This window comes from Dasypus novemcinctus, chromosome 25 (genome assembly GCF_030445035.2).
Source record: "Dasypus novemcinctus isolate mDasNov1 chromosome 25, mDasNov1.1.hap2, whole genome shotgun sequence".
NCBI classification, from domain to species: domain Eukaryota; kingdom Metazoa; phylum Chordata; class Mammalia; order Cingulata; family Dasypodidae; genus Dasypus; species Dasypus novemcinctus.
The window spans coordinates 26,804,144-26,826,123 of NC_080697.1; the positions used below are offsets into that span (position 1 = coordinate 26,804,144).

Genomic DNA, 21,980 nt, shown 5'->3' on the forward strand with positions numbered 1-21,980 from the left:
ACAAACAAAAGCACATGAGACTTACTGGTTGGTCATAAATAAATTATGGTTTTATAGGAAATAGGAATGTTCCTGTGTCAGGGCAGAGTCTTCTGGAATCTCATGCTTTAGATTAAAGGTTTTGAGGTGCTTTTGAGAAAACTCACACTTGGAAAGAGAGACTCCTACAAGGGATGAGGGTATGATCTGATAAGTGGGCTCTGAATTGGATGGAGATTGAGCTTCCTTTTTGAGGCCAGAGTGAGTGTATCTTGAATCACAATGCAAGGGTAGATGAACTGCTTATGGGAGAAGTTCCCCATGGAGTAAAGGCCTATAAGGGTCAGATAATTGATGGAAATGTGAGAAGAACATTTAGCTGTGATGACAAAGTGGAAAACATGTTCCCTGATCATGGAAACAGCTTCTTTATCAGTTAGGATGACTTCTGTGGCAAGTAAAAGAAAACACAACTCAAAATGGCTTAAGCAATATGGAAAATTTATTGATCACATAACAAGAAACTTAAAGTTTGGGGTGATTCCAATGTTCATTAATCCAGCAGTTCACTGGCATTAAAAAAGGGCCATGTTTTAGTCGTTTCACCTTTCTGCTCTATCTTATTAGTATGTCCACTTGCCCTCATAGTCACAACATGGCTGCCACAATATGAGATGGGATTTCTATATGCCAACATCTGGAAGAAGGAATGAAGAAATCTTTCCCAGAAATTCCCAAACACACCTCCTCCCTCATGTCATTGGCAAAAGGGGGTTGATTGCTCATCTCTAAATGGAGCAAAGGAATTTAGATTACTATGATTGAGAGTGATAGTGATTTATCCCTGAGATGGGATTAGAATGATCTTTCCTAAATGGTAGATACCCAAATGAAATTGGGGTTCTGAAAGCAAAGAAGAAGAGGGTTATGTGGTAGGCAACCAATTGCATTTGCATCACCACTACTCAACCAAGCTGATGTTGCTATTGGGTAATTTATTCCATTGTTGAATGACTATCTGATTACTTTCGGAAAGCTGGGTTTCTGGATGCTTAGGCAAGATCTCCCATTTTTAAAATATTGGCAATTAATTCAAAATATGTAAAAATACTATGTGGCCAACATCATTCCGGCCACTTAAAATATATCTGCAGTGTTAACATGGCCTAGAGACCACGAGTTTTCAACTTAGGGCTTATGCTATTAATTTCTTTAACTAAGACTTTCTTTATATGGAAACTGAATTTCACTTTAACCTCATTGGTAATTAAATAATGCAAATACCAAAGATGATAAAACATTTTTAATTAATAAGGTTTTACTCAATTGTAGAAAAACTTGAATGCCACAGCTAATAAGGATTTCATTAACAAGATAAGGTAAGAAGGAGACATCTGATATAAACAGAGAGTGTTTACAGTTTACATAATTTTCTTAATTGAGGGTTCTAATTTGACAAGCTCATGGTTAAAACAATCAAGAGGCTGCTACTCATCTAGGGATGAATGTACAATTTTTCTCCCAACTCATCTGTTTCCTGTGATTTTTTTTTTTTTTTTGGTATGCTTTTCATTAAAGGGTGAATTAATTTCTACCAAAATGAGGAAATCAAGGTGTTCAAAATGTTTGGAAAAATACTTGTCAGTATCACAGTAAACAAAAGAGGAGAGGAGCTAGGAAAGTCACCTAATTAGTGATTTAATCTTCATAGTTGTTTCAACAAAGTCATCTTCCCTTCCGTGAGTATGGAGAATAGAAGTTTAAATTCATATAAAGATTATCAAGGGTATGTCTGTCTTGAAAAATCTTGCCTCATCTCTTCAAAATATTATATGAATTAAGAAATGCTAACCATTTTGGGTATCAAAACTAAATGGTAGTATGAAGCAAGTATATTTCTCTTCAATCCAGAATGTCTAGTCTTCCAAGTTGACCAACTCACCAATCTTTGCTAATCTGTTGCTTCAGACTTTCGGATTTGAGCCCTAAAAAAACAAAACTCTTAAGTGATACACTTCCCTGAAAAACTTAAATTTATATATTAAATAAGTATTAAGTATTGAGAAATTGAAATAAATTCCCTGTAACCTTAGTTACTATTTATAGGTTAGTGGATATATCACCAGGGAAGGGGTGGAAGCATGGGAGGGTAGGGAAGGAAGCTGATAAAAATACCAGAGACATCTAAACATCCAGCTGGCTAATTAGCATAATACGGGAGCAGTAGTAGAGTTATGGGATACTGGGTGATTATGCTGTGGTAGATTGCCTCCACTCTCAATATCCTACTGCACAGATTTCTGACAAAATGAAGAATTTGGGAGTCATCAAATTTTCTAGCTAAGACCTTCCCATCTCCCTCCTCTTGGCTATTGGCCAAACCCAGAAGCATTCATGGTATCTCCCTTCCCAGGATCATGCACTGGTCTTAGTTAACTTCTATCAAGGCATGGTTGGAACTTCTTTCCTTGTCCCTAGGAGTGCTACATGATTAGAATTTGGCTATGGCTCTCTTACCTTTGGTATAGACATTGACTTATCTTTGAAAAGAGTAGAAGGCAGTGCTTTTATGTCTTTATGCTATATTAGTCGAAACAATAAATTTAGATATTAGATATGCTATGCCCTTCCTACCTTACCTCATATTTACTTCCTTTTAAAATCAATCCTCAATTCTCCTTTTCATGCATTTAAATTCTACCCAACCAGCTCAAATTTCAACTTTCAATTTTTTCAACTTTTCAATTTTTCAATCAATGGAACTTTCTCCCACTTTCTTTTTTTCCTAGCCACTCCAACAACATTAATTTTCACCTTACCATATTCTTATTGTTACTGTCACTCATTTTAGTTCAAATAATAGCTGACAATTTAAGTTCTTTGTGTATATGATTCGTTTTCCCACTGAAAACATAAAATTTCTTGAAAAAAAAATGAACTTATATTTTAGCTTTTTCTCATTTACCCACATCAGAATACCAAACATGAGGAAACATGATCAGTAACCCTTTAATGAGTGAATGAATTCTATTTTCTACTTCATCAGTGCTTTACTTTTATTCCAAGTTTGCCTCTCTGTGATCTATTTGCTGTATCCTGTCTCCTCTAGGAAACTGTGACTAAAAATAGGCCTTACTCTATGATAGATAAGAATGTAAAATATTACTTATAATGAAAATTTAAATCTCCTAAAATAAGCATTAGAAATAAACCTTCAAAAGAGGCAGTTTACCTCATAAAGCAGAAATGTTTTTCATTATTCAATAATTACATAATAGTAGTACCAATTTTCATAATAAAGGATTAATATCCACAATAGTTTATAGATAGTAAATAGGCCTTGTTTTTCAGGTGTCCCCAGCACAAATGAGCTATGATATCTCAGATTAGCCACAGGAACCCATATGCTGATAAAGAACCCATGGATTTATATATACTATTCTCATTCGGCATAAGATACATTTTTAAAAAATCATCTAGTAACCATTTGATACTTACAAGGAAAGAGGAAGATGATACAGATGTCGGAATCGGCGGTGGTGGAAAATCTGGTTTTGTAATTAGCTAATGAAAAGATAAAGATTTTTAATTCAAGGAAGGGGATTTGAAAATGGGTTTAATGAAAAGGATTAAATCATCTTTAGAAGTGGAAAATTTATGATCCTACCCATTAGCATGTTCTAAACCTGAAAATTTGATTTCCTTCATTTAGGTGTACACATATAATTCAGAAATAAGTCCAATAACAATTGACACATGATGGCAGATATGAAGCAGACTGGTGCTCCTCCTGTAATGAGTTTTCTTCTTCGGGCATTCAGGTTTGGGAGAAACGTAGAAGACCAATATATTCTTATATTCCATATTTTCAAAAGTTTTGCAGATGAATCTGTTTTTATATTAATATTCACACAGATTTCAACATTCTTGTGAAGAATATTTAGGCACTGGGGCTTATATTTTTCACTGGCATTTGAGGGTGTGATATTTAAGAGAAGTTGCTACACTCACGAAAGAAGCTGGAGGTTCATTGCCTTCAACTGGTAGTTCAGACACACGGAGCTTCATCTGACTCATCTAAAAAGAAGAAATAATTTTTAAGTGAAATCATCAGTTTCCTAAGTACAGCTTCCAATATACAGTCTTTTCACAGCATGGGAGCTAAGATGACACCAAGAGACTAGACTTCAGTGACCGACTTCAGCTAAACTCTCTAAGCTTATTGGACCCAACCCAGGAACTATTGGTTAACACATATATTGTTGTCTCTATTGGGAAGTTTGCACATGGAATCAACCTAGAATCAGAGAAAAAGAGACATCCAACATTGCCTCTCTGCTCTTTATTCTCTTTGTATTTCGTGAACCCCAGCAAAGTAGTTTCTGCATTTTAGGGAGACTCTTTCTTTCACATCTAACATTAAAGGAGAACTTTATGAACACTGTAGTTTCATAGCCCACAATCCTGTTATATATTAACTAATGAGGGAGATTTGTAAAACACTTTTGGGCAGAAATGACAGATGGCCAGGATAAGAGAGTGACAGAATCACAAACCAGGGTTTACGACAAACAAAGTTCAAAACATAGTTTACCTCTTGGGGTTGAACAGCTTTCACTGACTGGAGTTTCCTCTTATGTTTGTGTGGTTTGGAGACAACAGCAGACAGTGGCCTGTAAAGTGTAAACATTTCGTGTAAACTGACTTAGGCAATTTCTTCAAAATGATGGAGAAATTCAGTAGAATTTCATCAACTTCCTTTGTCCATTGTTATCATCATTGGATATCGACAGGGCTTTTATATGCTCCCTAGGAAATTCTTAGCTTTTAGTTCCTTCTGTTAGCTCCCTGCCTTGCCCTTTAATTCATAATCAAGACAAGTGGTTTTCTTTTTGCTTCTCTATGGAGCCCAGATCGGTAAGAATGATAGTGTTGAAATGCAATTTTACCTAAATTATGTCATTTCATTAATTAGTTCTTTTACTCATTTAATATTTATAAAAAACTTATTATGAGTAAATACATCAGTCTCAAAAAGTGGTAGAAAGATACTATAGTGTCAATACCATGTTTGTAAGACAACATGAGCTAGAAAAATTCACAATTCAACACTTAAACTTTGTAAGATATTAAACAAGTTGTGAACTTTTGAGAGCGTCTGTTTCCATATGAGCAAAACATGATGTGCTTAACCTTTCAGTATTGTTGTAAGTATTAAAATATAACAAGTTTTGGATTTGTAAAATGAAATAATAACTATTTCATGAAGTCGTTGTGAAGATTAAATGAGATAATGATGTAAAAGGGCTTAGCTTAGTGTTTGGCACAATCAATGATCAATGAATATTATATATTACATTCTTATAATCAATGCAAAAATCTTTAATGAGAGCTATTATTATTGTTGTTTTTAATTGTGGATACCAAGACCAACAGAGGGAAAATACAAACATCTTGCTGTAAAGGATTTCCAGGTAAAAGGGATCTCCAGCCTTTGGTTCAAGAATAAAAGTAACTGCACATATTTCTAAATATTTGATGTGAACTGAAATTAAATTTGAGAATTTGGGGCATGCCCTTGAAGTTAAAGTAAAATGGAAGTCATAAAGTCCCCAGAGCAAGAGAAAAGGTTACCTCTGAACTTTCTTCTGCTTTCCCCTTGTACTTTGGTGCCGGATTACTATGGTAACCACCACAAAGATGACTGCTACTGGGAACAGCACCCCAACTACAATGGAGAAGTCTGCAACAAAGACAAGAGGGGCCTAGTGAGGGATAGGAGAAGTTCACATCTGTACATCACACAAGTTCTTATTTCTTTATTCAGCACAAATTCCATCTACCATTTCTCCAATGAAATGCATTCCCTGGAAAATCTCTCAAAATCAGTGAAATGAAAATGTATTCTATTCATATTTATTGCAATAATATTTAGATATTAGAGTGCTTATGGAGCATTTAATATAAGATAAATAAAGCAGCATATTACTGAAAATTCTTAGAAGAGGTGATACTTGTGATAATTAGAAAGTGAAGGTCTTGGGGATGTGATAAGAACATGGAGAAAGAAGGATGGCTGAGAAGGGAGAAACATTTTTGAAATGCAGTTTTGGAAGGAAACAGAAAAATAAACTGAAGTCTTGGAAATATACTTTCAGTAGAAGAAAAGAAGCTGAGAAGACTAAGAGAGACTTGATAGAGTGACAAATGAGTGTTAATCTCATATTTGTTCAATATAGGAAATATTATGGACAGAAAATAAGTTATATGACCTGAGTATTGAGGAATGATTTAAACAAATATTCCTGGGTCTATGCAATGTTTTCTCGTTTCTCACTAATCTAAGTAATGAATGTAATGTCAATTTTTTGCTCTTTCAAGTATTCATTTCTCTAAAAATCTGAAATAAAAATGAGAGCAGGAGGTGTAACTTTGAAGAACAATGAAAACAATCACAGTTCTCTTATGGATATCAGCACCTCAACACCCAGATTAAATTTTGTATGACTGCAAGATAAAATTCACAACTATAAACACACACACACGCAGACAAATATAGATACATCAGAAGCAGAATTCTAGACAAGACAATGACTTCAGCTCAAATATCTAATACTCTCCACCCTCCATAAAATATCTTATCCATAAAGATCAGAGGAAAATAAAACTTTGTGACACTTCTGTTTAATATAGTATAGATATCTCCAGAATAAAATATTGCACTGAAACTGGAGCAGCATTATAGAGGAAATAAAGGGGAACTAGGCAGTACTTCACAAACATCCCTAACTTAAGAAGACATGGTATGGGGACACAGTCCCCCTCCACCCATGTCCTCAGCACATAGCTGCCTGCATGATCTAGACATAAGTTAAAGGTTAACAAACTTCCCTGGAGGGGAGAGAATGTATAGATGGTATCATAAACTATAATTTTCTGAAAGCAGTGAACATCCTTGGCAAATGTCCTTTTTACGAGCATAGTGAAAACATCACCAAACCCCATATGTATGCTTCCTGTGACCCTAACAGAAACTCTGTTCTCATACCCTATGGAATATCCTTGTTCTGAAACCCTTTATATCACCCCTCATTTTCCTGTCTCTTTGTGGAGCACTATCTTTATTCTCTGATCGGCTGTCATCAGACACCCTCTCTTGTCCATAAGTCTCCAGAAAGTGTATGCCTGACTCAGTGCCAGGTACATTCTTTGGTCTTGTGGCCACACAACTTGTGCCCTTCAGGAGCTGGGTAGGAACACATGGTCTGGAGGCCAAGTCAGGTCAAAGGACAGATAGGGAGTGCTATAATTGGAAGCACATTTGCAATTGAAGATGGAAAAATTAAAGACTAAGTATAACCTCTTATGTTTCTGATTATGATAATCTAGGAAATTTGGACCAACACTCATTTAAAAAAATAAAAAATTTTTGCCAAAATAAAAGTAACTATCAAAAAAATAAAAAAGTAAATAAATAGGGAGGTGGCTGTGGCTCAATCAGTTGGGCTCCCGTCTACCATATGGGAGGCCCTGGGTTTGCGGTCCCGGGGCTTCCTTGTGAAGGCAGCCTCACCCGCACACCACGGAGAGCCCCCCGGCCCGCAGATTCCACAGAGCACTGCCCGGCCCACAAGCACTCCGGAGAGCCAACTCAGCAAGGTAACGCAACAAAAAAAGGGAGACAAGCAAAAACACAGAAGAGAGCACAGTGAATGGACACAGAGAGCAGACAGCACGCAAAAAGCCATGGGATATTTAAAAAAAGTAAACAAATAACTACCTAAAAGCCTGAAAGTACTGTAAGAAAGAACAGTGATAAATTTCTTCATAAGATCAAGACAAGGACAGAAAAGATTCAATATCTACATAACAAAAATTCCAGGAGGGGAGAAAATAGGCAATGGAATCTGTGACATTTTGAAGCTATTTTATGAATCCCAGAAAGAAAAAGATTATATTCTTGATATAATCTATTCATATGGGTATGAGATCCTTTTGATTGGACCATCTCAGTGAGGTGTGACTCTGGTTGAGTCTCTGCCCTCTTGTTAGGTCTTATATAAACTCAGAGAGACACAGGAAAGGGAGTTCTGTCATTTTTGATCCTGCCATGTGATACAGGATTAGAGGATCGTTAGCATCCAAAGTTTAATCATGAAACCCTCAAGAGACTAGACCTAAGGAGCAGCTCAAGGCTGAAGAGACAAGCCCACAGCTGAACTCGGGAAGAGAGCAGAGCAGTCAAGACCAGAGAGGAGGTCCAGAAAGAAACATGCCCTATATTGGTTGCCCACAGCTGAGCTCTGAGAAATGGCAAATTCTGGAGGGGAAGGCAGGGACCTCTGCAGAGATCAGCAGCCATCTGGCGTCATCGTGTGACAGGACTCCAGGATCACCAGTAGCTGACTTTGATGAGAAAATATCTCTACTGATGCCTTGGATTAGACATTTCACAACCTCAGCACTGTGAGCTTTTATCTCAAATAAAATTCCCATTATAAGAGCCAACCCATTTCTGGTACTTTGCATTGGCAGCCCTGTGACAAACTAAGACAATCTTATATAATACAAAATAAAAACACGGAAGATCAGAACAATTTTCTCAGGCTAGATGCATAGTGTTACCTACAGAAGACCATTGTGGAGTCATCACAATCGGGAGGGGCCCATCCTTCTTTACACTGACACTGGAGCTCATGATCACAAACCTAGCGGAACAACGATTCTGTTAGTTTCCCCACTAGAATTACCACAATACCAAGGGCTAACTCATCCACAATACTTGTCATTCTGGAAGAAGAGTAATCCCTGGTCTGAATGCAGCCTTTCATCTATCTACATGATTTATGAATCAGTAATACTAATTTCAGTAACAGGTTCTTGGGAGAAATTTCTCATCGCTACTGTGGTGTTAGATTAAGTAATAATTCTAATCGTTTAACGTTGAAAACATCACTTTAGTTTCATCACAACTGACCTAGTATTACAACAGACTCAGTAAGATTAGGAAATCATATTCTCGAACTTACCGCGTGTCCTTTGCACTTAGATGAGCAATTGCCTGACTTGTAGGCTCTCTCTATATCCACACATTCTGCATTAATGCAAACCTGAAAGTAATGTGAAAAACATGAAGTCGACACTAACATCCAGTGGCATCTCTGCAAATTGTTGATCCCTTGGAATTGAGATTTTTTAGTCACCATTATTGTTTTCAATCTCACTTCTTTATTAGGGAAATCATTGTGTCCTTTTGGAAAAGGGAGATGGGATCTAGATCATTTTTATAATAAGAATTTTAGTAAGTCTTCTTTAAATAAGATTTCTTCACTTCATTCTTCATTGTTCTTTCCCTTAATCCACAGCTTCTGTCCAACTCCTAAGACTGTGTGTGATACTTAGTACTTAGCACAAAACTAAGCATTGTACCTGATACCCAGTGCCCATTCAAAGGAAAAATTTACAGAAAATATATGTCAAAATCACATCATATGCAATATTAAAATATGTATGTAAAATTAAATAGTATTGATATTGTTCTCTTTATTGTTATCAGAGTGACTATCATTTATTGAGCACCTCCCAACCTTGGGGCACTAAAATTTACTATGTGTAACCACCTATTGCTAAAAAATATTTTAAATACATATTAAATATTATCAAAGGAACGAATGCATGCTTGCATAAATGAATGGCATAAGCACTGTTCTCCCACCCAGAGTTGCTCTGCTTATTTGTTTTGTATATTTGGGCTTACTTATCTGATTTCATTTGAATAAAATATTTTACTGCTAAAAATAAGTTTGAGGCATCTGTTCCTAATTCAACTTGTTTTACATACATGGCAGACAGCACTATTTGCCACAGTGTCTGCTTTATTCAGATGTTGGACACTCATGTGCTTCACTGTAGAGGTGAACCTAGGCCAACCACGGTAATTCCCCTTCCCTTGACAGGTAATGGTTTAGGAATGAGTGGGGGATACAACTCTGAGCAATAAAAAGTAATGCCGGGGAAGCCGATGGGGTTCAAGCAGTTGGGCACCTGCCTGCCACATGGAAGGTCCTGGGTTCTGTCCCTGGTGCCTCCTAAAGAAGACAAGCAAGACAGTGAGCTGACCCGATGGACTGGTGTGCTGAGCTGACACAACAAGATGAAACAAGATGACGCAAGGAAGGAACACAACAAGGAAACACAATGAGAGACACAGCAAGCGGGAAGTGGAGGTAGCTCAAGTCAATGGGTGCTTCCCTTCCACATGGGAGGTCCCAGGTTTGGTTCCAGGTGCCTCCTAAAAAGAAGAAGAGCACACAATGCAAGGACACAGAGAGCAGACTTTTGGAAACTTAGGCACAGTGGCCTCTCAAGGAGAGACGTGCTGTCTCCATGCTAGTGCTGTCTCCATAGCTAAGCTTGCAACCTAAGGAATGGAGTAATTAAGAGTTCCTGGCAAATGGGATGAAGCTGTTAAAGGCTGAAAGAAAAGATGAGCACATACCTTTTGTAGTGAATAGAACACTTAGACTTTGTACCTTGAGATAAGATTTTTTAAAATTCCTTAGACTATGGGTAATGCTGATAGTGGTGTCACATACGCTATGTGTTTATGCTTATTGGCACGTAGGCTACGGATGCCTGCTTCTTGGCACGTACACTGGGGTATATAGAGAACCCCTTGTAAACAATAAAGTTGTCTGAGACGTTATTACTCGCAGACCCCCTGATCCCAGCTCTCTCGTTCTTTTTCTCTAGCTCTTTCTTTCTCTTTGTTTCCTTCTCCCTTTTCTCTTTCTTTCATTCCCGATACCCTTCGGGTCCACATCTCCAACAGTAGACAACTAGTGCAACAATGATGGGGGCGGGGGGAGAAATAAATTAATAAAATTAATCTTTAAAAAAAATAAGTGATGCTAAAACTGTTCAGAGGATGCTTCTGAGAAAGATTTCTTCACTTTAAGGAAAATATATGTGCAGAAAACTTTTTTTTTTTTTCCTGTTTCTGTCAATATTATCTGTTTGTGTCGCTGGAATAAAAGGCAGCAATCTTGGACCATGAGTGAAGCAGTCCGAATGGACATGCCAATACTGTGGAGATGGCAAGAAAGCAAAGACAAAAAGAAACTGGTCCTCGATAATGGCATTATATCACTGAATTAACCATACTCTTGACTTACATGAGATGATGACTATCCTAATTATTTTAAGTTAGTTTTAATTGGTTTTCTGTTTCCTTGGAGCCAAAACTACCCTGATAGAGTATGCAAACTGGTATTATAGTAGGGCGGGAGTCTTGAGAAAATAAATATTATAAATTAAAAATGAATTATGTATCTGTCATAATGATTAAGGAGCAGAAAAAAAGAATTTCAATTGAGAGGAAAAAAGAGAAATTAAGTCACTGGCAGAAAAAAGCTTTGCAACAAAGCCTTGAATAAAGGGGGAAAATGCAGGTCTTAGGAGTGCATTCTCTCTATTACAGGTGAGAAAATTAAGATGTATGTTAAGAAGCTAACAGATTCTGATTAAAGTGTGCAATGGCATGTGATTTATCATAGGAAGATTGAAAGACACATAATCCTCTTTATTTTATTGTGTATGTGTGTGGGGAAACAGGGAAGGGAATTGAAAATAGACTAGAGATCATGGTATTCTCTTGAGTTAAGGCAAAAAAGAATGATGAAGGCTATCTAAGCATCTTCCTACAAGAAATTCCCAAACCATTCTATACCTCAGAAGTAATGATGACACATGAAGTTAAGAGATGAGCAATAAAAATAAGGATGATGTTAGTGCCAGGCAATCCAGGAATACCTCAATTCTGTCTTGGTCCAAGTAACTCTCCTCATCTTAAAGCCCCAGAGAGGTAAATGCCCAAGCACTGTAGCACTTATGCCAGCTAGGAAGACCTAGCTCTAGTAGAGAGAGAAAAGGGGGGCATATGTCATGTGATGATGTTTTAGTGTCTTTGACAGCTTTGCCACTAGAAAGCATGGAAGAATTAGTATCTGGAAGCTGGAAAATCCATGTAGGGTTTCTCTTACTTAATATGAAATTTCTTATCCTTCATCCTGACTTAAAACATAGCAGAAAGGAAGAAGGTAAGAACTGTGAGTATTCCTAGAGGCAAGAACTAACATCTTAAATTCAAATTCAGAATCATTTACAGACATTTCTAACTTAGTTTATATAGGTGTCATGGGCACCATGTTAATCCCATTTGCTTCTTTTTTGCAACTTATCACACTGCTTGATACACTCTGGGCAGTTAACAAATATTTATTGAATAAAATTATACTCCCTATAATTACTTTCCTAAATATTTTATAAGCATTTCCCATACTGAACTACAAAGTTCAAAATTTCATCAGCAAATTAATTTAAGTAACCAAAATAGATTAAATACATACAATAACATTTTCAGGGTTGGCTGTACCACAGTGAAAAATAAGAGCAGGTCCTGGGTGATGTAGATATTTTAATGCAATAAATAGGATAATTCTAATCTCTTATGGGAGATGGGACCCAATTATCAATGCCAACATGGTGGCCCTAGTTCAGTAGCTTTAGTGTCTGAGACTGTGAGCTTATTACATTTTCAATGGATGCACAAATCTATTAACTGAATCCCAGAAATCCCATACTCCAGACTCTCAGTAAGTTTCTTTCCAGGTCTCATGTAGGAAAGCAAAACATATGCAGGTATGTGCCATCAGCATGGCAAACAATCATACTCTTCTTGTAGCCATGTCTGTATTAGACAATTATTTCAAAATTCTGCCATAGTGTTTGAACTAGAATACTTAGGAAGGTGCTTGTTCTTGTTATTTACCATGCTCTCCACTACTCTTATTTCTTAAATCTCTCATGGTGCTACTAATTCAAATTCCTCCCTATTGTATCAAGGCATGCTGAATCCAATAAATTAGGAAATAAGCAACTTATGAATAAATGAGAACCACAAAAAAAGGATAAAAATGCTGTGAGTGAAACTCCAATTTACCTTCCTATGTCCGCATTTGGTTCCGTTGGCCACCATGCCTACTTCTTGACTGGTATCTTCGGGATCAAAAGTTTTACATGTCTGGAAAGTTATTATACGTCCTTTCCAGGGCAAATTATCTGACCCACCTTGACAGAACAACTTCCCACACATGGCATCACTGAAGAAAAGTAAAAAAATGTTGCAGTTGAAATTCCAGGATCCCCAATACAGTTGTATACAAGTGCAAATCAGCTTCATGACTATCTTTATTTAATTAATAGTAATACTCCCTGTAACAGAGGTTTTTTACATCCATTCTCTCCTTCTTCCTCAGTTTTAGAACCCCTAAATATTGGCAGGGTACATGGTTGCTTAAAACACACAACATTTCCCAGATTCCTGTACAGCTAATTCTGACCAGTTGCCTAATATCTGATGAATGAGAAGAAAAAAGAATAGTAAATACAAATTCTAGGAGGTGTCCTTAAATGAATATGAGAAAATATGTCCTATTCCTCAATTTTCCCTCCTTTTTGCTGATGGAAATATGATAGCTAGAGCTGAAGAATTCATTAAAGATCAAGAGATACACTTGGGAATGGAGGTTATAAGCATGATGGAGCTGGAAAATATAAGGAGGGTGAATCCCTAACATGATGAAGATACCTAAGAAATAATTGTTTCTCTTGTTATAAGTTATTTGTTTTTGTGACTTGCAGCAGAATCATTTGAACAGATATAATCACTGACAACTATACTTTTGTCAATACAAACAGACTTTCTGATATTCTAAGGCTTCATATCAGATTATTGAAAGAGCTGTCTGCTTACCGAAGCATATGAAACTGCTTAGCAATCAATAAAGCCCCTCAATTATCTTCAAGTGAGTAAAGTCAGAACCAATAAAATTGGAGCAAATTGCTTTACACACAGTTCAAAGCAAGGCTGGGAAAAAGTATTCTGAAAGATTCTACTGATGCCATCTGGGCGCTGTAGAAAATCTAACTGAGGAGTAGAGAAGGGCTTGCATTTTCCCGATAAAACCTGAAACTACTTGAATCATTTAGGTAAAGCCACATAAGCAATTCTGTAAGGCACAAGGAATTCCTGGCTCACTCTCTGCTATGGCCAATGACGTTTAAGAAATGACCAGTAGGACAGTATTTGGGAATATTGAAGCACTTGAGCCTTAATTGCAGAAATTATCCAGTGTTCACACAAACAGCTGTAGAGCACAGAGTGTGTCTGTGTGGGTGTGCACATGCACACGCACATATGTGTACGCACACACTGAAAAGTAAGAATGGAACTGCCTTATTCTCCTTTCTCATTCCCCTCCTCTCAAGCCTCATGTTGCCCTTTTCCTCACATATTGCCTTTTACATAAACTTTTTGCCCCCCTTTTGAATCTGCCCTGATTTCCTATAAAGGAAAGACCCCATAGTATATGATTGTCCTTTAGGTCCAGATTCCCCAAGATTTCACCTTATGTTCAAAATATAATTTGTTTGATAATAGCTTTCATACAGCAAAATTAGTACTCAATAGAAAGTTTTTGGAAAATATTAATCTTGTTAGATCTCTAATTTTAAATTACTTTTGTATATATAAAATTGGGGGCAGGTATAAAATATGTAATCTCCTATAATTTGAATTTTAAAATTCATCTTAAAATTCCAGAATGACAACAAAAATATCTATAGAAGCACCTCAAGTTTATTTGGTGTTATCTTCTATTCTTTCCAGAATACAAATATTCAAAGTAAAGCAAACTCTTCAGGTAAGTTGTCAGTCTCTTTTCTTTCTGTTTCTTTTCCTTAGTAATTTCACAGTAAGTTTAAATCAACTATGCAAGCACTGTCCTGGTTATTCCTCTGAGAAGATAAATATTTCTACCCCTAGAATAATAATGGAAAACACCAGATTGAATAAGCACCTAAAGCATACTGGAAAATCAATGGATGGATTTCCAGCCAAACCCATCACTGTCTCATATTCTACTGCAAACATTCATGCTATTGAACAGTAACCATGCCTCATGCCATTTGAAGGACTTGAAGAATGGACAAAGACTTGTCTTTTCATATCAGCTTCTAGCCAAAAATATGATAATAAGAGTCACTTGATGAGTGTTTATCAAGTGAATGATACCCACATTCAATTTCTCTTCATATGGAATAAATCATAATTTGTGGTTGGAAATGTGCCTCTGCCCTGGTCTCAGAGCAGGAAGATTCAAACAAGAAGGCCACTTACTTTGCTTTGCAGGGGATGATTGTGTCATCCACTTTGTGACAGTATCCATACTTAGACCCACTTTCATTTTTCCTGTAACATGACCTATTTGCAACTTCAGTTCCTAGGACCAGACATGGTCAGTAGAAACATATTTGAAAAGGAAAGAGATAAGAAATTCAGTGCTGCAATGGATCAATAAAATATAAAACCAGCGAGAGCAGTATTATTTTAGTATGCTCCCCTTGACCATCAACTGAAATATAGACTGTAGTAATTTGATATCGAAAGGGTTGGCTGGGATTCAAAATAATCTTTTTAAATATTATGGATACTAGCTGTCTAAATATATGTAAACATCTGAATGATTTACTGAAGATTTAAAATTCATCTAAAAATAAAGACTTAGGACAGCTGCAGACATTGTGTTAAGAGCACATAGGCAGATATTTGAATACTATCCTCCCAGTATATATTACTGTGACAACTGCCAGCTACTATTAGTAAAGTTCCTACTATGTGCCAGGTGCAGTGATAAGCATCACATATGTTATTTAATTTCTCACGTACACCTCTGCAGAGACCTGTCAGGCAATAAGACATAGTAGTTAGGAGCTCAAGCTTTAAGCAAGATTGTGCAGTTGTGAGGTGTCAGGCAAGTGACTTCATCTCTTTGTCTCTGCATATGCTCATCTGAAAAATGAGGATGAGTAGTAGTACCTATCTCATAAATTTGTTGTCAAGATTAAATGAGCTAATATATGTGAACCATTGAGTTCAGTGCCTGGTTAGTAGTGAGTGAGTGACAAATGCTAGTCATTTTTATTTCCATTTCCATTTTATCAATAAGAAAATTGATAATAATATTGATTAAGTCATAGAAAGAGATGAAAAACCAGACTTCACTCCTACTTGTATCTAAGCCCTACACCAATTCCTTCGTGATAGACAAGACCCATTGAAGATCAGTAGATAACCTTAGTCACAGGGAAAAATTTGAATCCAGCCTTCAAAAACAGCCCTGGTTTTAAAAAAAACAAAAACTTGAAGATACAATGATTTGTAAACTCAAACAGATTGATGTATTTAGGAATTGATTATAATGACTTTGTAAACTCTTAAACAACTTAAACCATTTTAAATGAATTTCAATTTGAATTCCCAAAATGTTACAATTTTTATTAACATATTTTCTTGATTACTTTGTGTCTAAATAACATTTAGTGATCTCTTTTTATTAAAGTAATAAAGTATCAACACTGAAAAGGGTATATTCTTAAGCCCCAAATTCAGAGTTATTACTGCTAATAATGCAGAAAATGTCATTCATGCACCAGGTAGCACTAACTCCTTAATATTTTACTTTTTTACAGTTAGCAATATGCCATTTCCATTCCTCAAGCAATAAATACTCTAAACATTATAGTTGCAAGTATTCCATTGGACGAATACACTACAATTTATTTCACCAATACCTATTCTTGGGTTTTGAGATGTTTCTAATATTCTACCATCGTTAAAAAATTCTGCCTAAAAATCCTTGTAAATAAAATATTCCTGTATATCAGAGATAACTTTTTTCTCAATTTATTTTAAGTTATACATTCATTCTTTCAAATCTCTCTGAAAAGATTGTACTAATTGATATTCTTACTAGGAGTATATGAAACTAGCCATTTTGGCATACCCTCACGAACACTCAGCATTAGCTTAATAATAAGTCTTTGCAAATTTAAGAAGCAAATATGAGTAACTTGTTTTAATTTGTATTTCTCACATTGCTAGTGTGTTAAAAGGATTTTAATGGTCTTTGGACATGTGAGTTTCCTTTATATAATGAATTGCCTGTTCATAATCTTGAACGCATTTTCAACACCAGGAATTAAAATTTTCTAGCGATTTGTCAGAATGATTTGATGTTAAAAAGAGCAATATTTTCTTCCTTATTTGTGTTACGAGACTTTTCAAACTTTGCAAATTAACTGAAAATACATTGTGATGCTTTTTGAAAGAGGTGGAATTTTACTTATGCAAATATAGTTCTTTTGTCTTTCATAAGTATAACCTTCAAATGCAGACTTTAAAATGCCTTTCCCATTCCAATAAATATGTTCAGCATTAATTTAATAAATAATTTTGAACATTTACTAAATTCCAAGCCCTGTGCTAGGAGGCACTGGAGATACCAGCAAGAAAATGTCCCTGTTCTAGGACGTTTATAAACTTTCAGGGAAGGTAGACACTAACAAAGTCATGTGAAAACAGAATGAAATAGTTAAATTTGTAGCAGTGATTTATTAATACATATAATATTTATTATATCAACATTATAGAACAATAAACGTTATTACAAATAAAATATATTTATGTTTATAAGATAATATAATATTAATGTTATAATTAATAATGATATAATTAAAGAGGATGATCACAGTGATAGCACAGAGCTTCATGTCTTCTCTAAATATTTTCTTCTGTTATAGACTGAAAATAGCCAAGAAGCACAGGGTCTCTAACTGGCAAAGCCATCTTTGTTTCCAACTTTAACTTAGCATGTCCCTCTGTAGGATGTACAACCAGGAAGATTGGTGAGGTCAGATTCCAGCACCTCAGGGCAGTTCTTGATGCACCAATGATACCAAGCTCATGCCTCAAATGATGACTCAGTCTACTCTCACCTGAGCCAGAGGGTTTCATTGCAAGACTTTTTCAGGGTCTTGTCCATTTATTTCTCAGGTGACATTTTCCCTGGGTGCATTGGAATTCAGTATAATTTATTGCTTTTCTCAGTCTTGTCTTATGTGTATTTCTAGGAATTACCTGAAGTTTCTGGCATGTGATGACCCTCTTAAAGTATTTTTGGGACTAATGCAGATTTTCCCCTATTTTAATAAAATATCTTCTTAACTGTTTTAGTGGGAATCTGAAAGTGTGGCAGGAAAAGATATGAAAATTAACAATATTTGCATAATACACATCACGTGCATGAAGTCCAAATAAATAGATTTTAAAACTGCCTTTTTTATCAAGTTATTTCATACAACTTAAATTTTTGTTGAAAGTGTTTGGAGATTTTTAAATTATAATTTTATATGTATGTTACAATCAGAGAATATGGGCTCTTATAATTTTGGTAACTAGGGACAGAATGACTATTTAAGAGCTTTTACTTTATTTCATTTCTCTTTCTTCATTCTGAGAGTCCTTCTTTATCCTCTCTACCTCTTTCCTTCCTCCCTTCTAATCCCCCAGAACTCCTGTCCCCAGCCATACGTTGCTTATCAAGAAGGGATATTGGTTAGAGTTGCTTGATAAATTTGAATTTCAGATAAACAAAAAATTTTTATTTTGTTAAATATAAGCATGCCCCAAATATTGCATGGGACATACTTAAACTAAAAAAATATATAAAATATATATCGTTCATCTGAAATTCAAAATCAAATGGGCCATCTTGCAGTTTTATTTGCTAAATCCAGCAATCCTAAAACTAAACTTTAGTCCTAAAATGCACTAATTCATGATTTTTAGCAGTGGCACAATATCTAAGAATGGGACAGAATGTTTCTTTGGCCATGATTAAACACTGTCACTTGGAATATGATTTTTCTTTGATGTGCATAGAGAGGAAGCAGGAATGGCAGCGACGCTGGAGTTTATCCTCCTACCTGGTCCCCACATCTCAGTGCACTGTTCCTTCAGTGTGGGGCACATTCCCATCAAACAGTAGCCATTTCCATTTTGGCAAGGGAAGCCATTGATTCGGAATCTATCATCAGGGCAACTACCAGATTTACCGTCACACATTTCGGGCAGGTCACACTCATCTTTTGCTGATCTGCATACAGAGCCAGCCATTTTAAACTGTAGGAAAACAAATAGGGAGAGAAGGCATTTTCTACCTGATTTGCCCTAATGCCTCACTATAACGTAAGTAACATTTTCCATTTGGCAAATACTTATAGGCATCACTTTATTCCAGTTTACATTTCTCTTATATAAATTAAAGCCATATCACTTATGCTGACTTTGACCAATGTCCTAAGCCTTTACACTATCAATATTATTGAATTTGTAGTACAAATATTTTATAAATATAAACTAGAAAAATACAGAAAGAAACCAAGAAGGAAGATCCAGAGAAGGAAGGTATTTCACTCTTTGATGAATGCATCTTTGTCAGAATTTTCAAGGAGATTTAAATGTCACATCAGAGATTTATTGGTGAAGTGCATCTTGAGTATTAAGAACCTGAGACTTTCCCAGGCATCAAGTTTCCTGATCCTTAATTCTTACTATTGTATTTTCAGATATTTCTTTTCAACTCACTTCTTTCTATGCAATAAATTTTCATGAGGGAGAAATAACCAAATATTCATTTTATATATTAATGTCATTACTGCAAGTCTTGTTCTTATTTTCTCAGAGACTTTAGTGAAAGAAGTTCTGCCTTTAATACAAACTTAAGGAGACCTGTGTGGACTTTGGAAGCATGTCTTTCCATAGCTGAAGTAAACAAGTATGTACTCACTGCATCAAAAAACGTTTAATACCTTTACCCACAAATTTCTATTGGAGCATGTACGATCCTCCAATATCAACCCCCACTGCTCCAGGCAGCTTTCTTACCTACAGTGACACAAAACTTCTGTAATATCTTTATTTCCTCTCTATCTCTTCATTTGGAGATTCTTTCTCTTTCTGTTTGCTTATTTAAAATCTGTTCATGTTTTCCAGGCCAGTTGAAGGCCTCGTTTTCATGAAAATTCTTCAGTACAAATTTATGTTCTTATTTTTTACTTATGCTCATAGAAAGAGCTCTGAATTTGGTTTTAGAAGATATAGATTTGAATCTTGCTTCTGCTAATGACTACATGTGTAACCTTAGAAAATAAATGTGTAACCTCAGTCATGGCAAAAATCCATTCCATACCTTTTCTATGAGCTACTACAGATTTTTGTGAGAATATATGTGGAAAGTCTTATAGAAATTGAATGTATCATTGTAGTATTTTTCTGAGCACCCAGTCACACAATAAATTTTCACCTGTTTCATGGATATAAATATAGATATATCATTGCCCTAGGCATATACTAAGTTATTTGATGTCAGAGATTTTTTTTAATTTCCCATAATTTCTACTAAATAGCAATTAATAAACACTAAGAACCACTTAAGTTCCTAAATTTGCTTCCTTTTGACCTTCTTAATTTCTTTCCTCTCCCATTGACATAAAAAAGCAAAATCTATCCTCCAGTTTCCTATAACCTGGTATGCCATCTGCACATTCATGCTGCAATAAACTATTGAGCATTTAAAATGTAACAAATTCTGTACCAAACAAAGATGAATCAGACAGTATCCTGCCCTCAGGGGTCAGTCAAACTAAGGAGATAAACATCTAAACAAATTATGACAATATAAAGGAATGATAGGCAATAATATAAGGTAAAATGCTCCTTGAGGGAAAAATTTTAAAAGTTCCACAAAGTGACATATCCACATGGTATGTTTTATTTTTAAGAATTTAATCCTGAAATGACTTCAAAGGTTGAAGATGGTGATACCCCGACTGTATTAAAAATTAAATTTCTTCTGTAAAGCACCCCATTAAAAGCATTCATAATCAGTTTTATGTGGTTTGGTCAAAGAAGTCCATGTGGTCCCAGAGGAAGCAACATGTAACAGTAATGAGCAGTGGTTTAGGATTGGGTCAGATTTGGGGTTTGCCATATAGAGGCCATATTATTTTTAACGTTTTATGATTTGAGCCTCTGTTTCCTCAAGAGCAAAATGAGATGATAATACCTACCTCAAATTATTGTTGGGAGATTAAATAGATTGTATTTTGTAAAGCACTTAGTTGAGTGCTTCATAAATGGAAAGTGTTATTATTTTATAGAAAGAAATAAAAATATTGCTTTACCTATTTCGTTTAACATAATCTATAAAATCTTAATCAAGAAAAATTATAAAAGCCACCATAATTATTGAAATAGAATAAAATAATAATCTTACTTGGCATTTTTCACAGCATTCTCCTAATGCACATTGAAAACTTTCTTTGATTTTACATGTTTTAGCGTCGCAGCAAATGTTGGTGCATTCCTAAGAAATATCAAACACAAATGAAAATGACAGATTATTTTAGGTTCCATTTCAACATAGTTCACAATATAATTTATTCATCATACTTACTTACTTTGGTAGAGACTGAAAATGATTTTCAATAAAAACAAACCTTTATATTAGAAAAATTGTGATTTTTTCCCCTTAGTCCAAATATAAGCATCATCTGGGAAAGATCATTTTTTCTCACAGAGTGAATAAATTTGTAAATAGCATTTTCTCAAATTACTGAAAAGCCAGCTGCCTAAGGCGTTGGAGTGTTACACATACTAAGTGTTAATAGATGGGTATAGGCGTCCCAGTTAGAACCCTGGCTGCTGGGTAAAGAGGGACAGCCAGACCAGTCCCTTCTAACACAAACAACTCTTAAGCACAGAGGCATCAGGACATGCACCAGATCCCTACGCAGGTTGATGTAGGGATTCTGGAAAGAGACACCTGAAACCAGATCTTGTCTCCTTCATTTACCAGCTATGTGATGGCACATTATTTGCACTCTCTGAACACTATCCCAGTGCTGCACCCAAATAAACTTCTCAATAAGTGGTAGTCATATAAGAAACTTGAAGTATTTCAGCCACGAATGGAGGGTAGAGGACACAAAGCACAAGTTGCCAAGTGGTTCTTAAAAAGGAGGGGGAGGGGATGGTGACA

At 35.7% G+C, this 21,980-nt stretch overlaps 1 protein-coding gene across 2 annotated transcripts in view; it reads right to left on the bottom strand.

Annotated features, from left to right (window-relative positions):
- Window positions 1-459: 459 nt before the first annotated feature.
- ADAM28 (ADAM metallopeptidase domain 28) overlaps window positions 460-21,980 on the bottom strand; it is a 66,355-nt gene continuing 44,834 nt past the window's right edge. The window contains exons 13-23 of one of the 2 annotated variants that reach the window (XM_058287852.2): window positions 21,216-21,305; window positions 18,865-19,060; window positions 15,218-15,320; window positions 12,980-13,139; window positions 9,009-9,089; window positions 8,609-8,687; window positions 5,614-5,722; window positions 4,574-4,652; window positions 3,991-4,056; window positions 3,478-3,543; window positions 460-1,964 (exon numbers count right to left, since the gene is read on the bottom strand). In XM_058287852.2, coding sequence (XP_058143835.1) covers window positions 1,944-1,964; window positions 3,478-3,543; window positions 3,991-4,056; window positions 4,574-4,652; window positions 5,614-5,722; window positions 8,609-8,687; window positions 9,009-9,089; window positions 12,980-13,139; window positions 15,218-15,320; window positions 18,865-19,060; window positions 21,216-21,305 — 1,050 coding nt within the window. In that variant the 3' untranslated portion in view covers window positions 460-1,943. The remainder of the gene's footprint in view (window positions 1,965-3,477; window positions 3,544-3,990; window positions 4,057-4,573; window positions 4,653-5,613; window positions 5,723-8,608; window positions 8,688-9,008; window positions 9,090-12,979; window positions 13,140-15,217; window positions 15,321-18,864; window positions 19,061-21,215; window positions 21,306-21,980) is intronic. The other variant, XM_023589109.3, reaches the window with a different exon arrangement.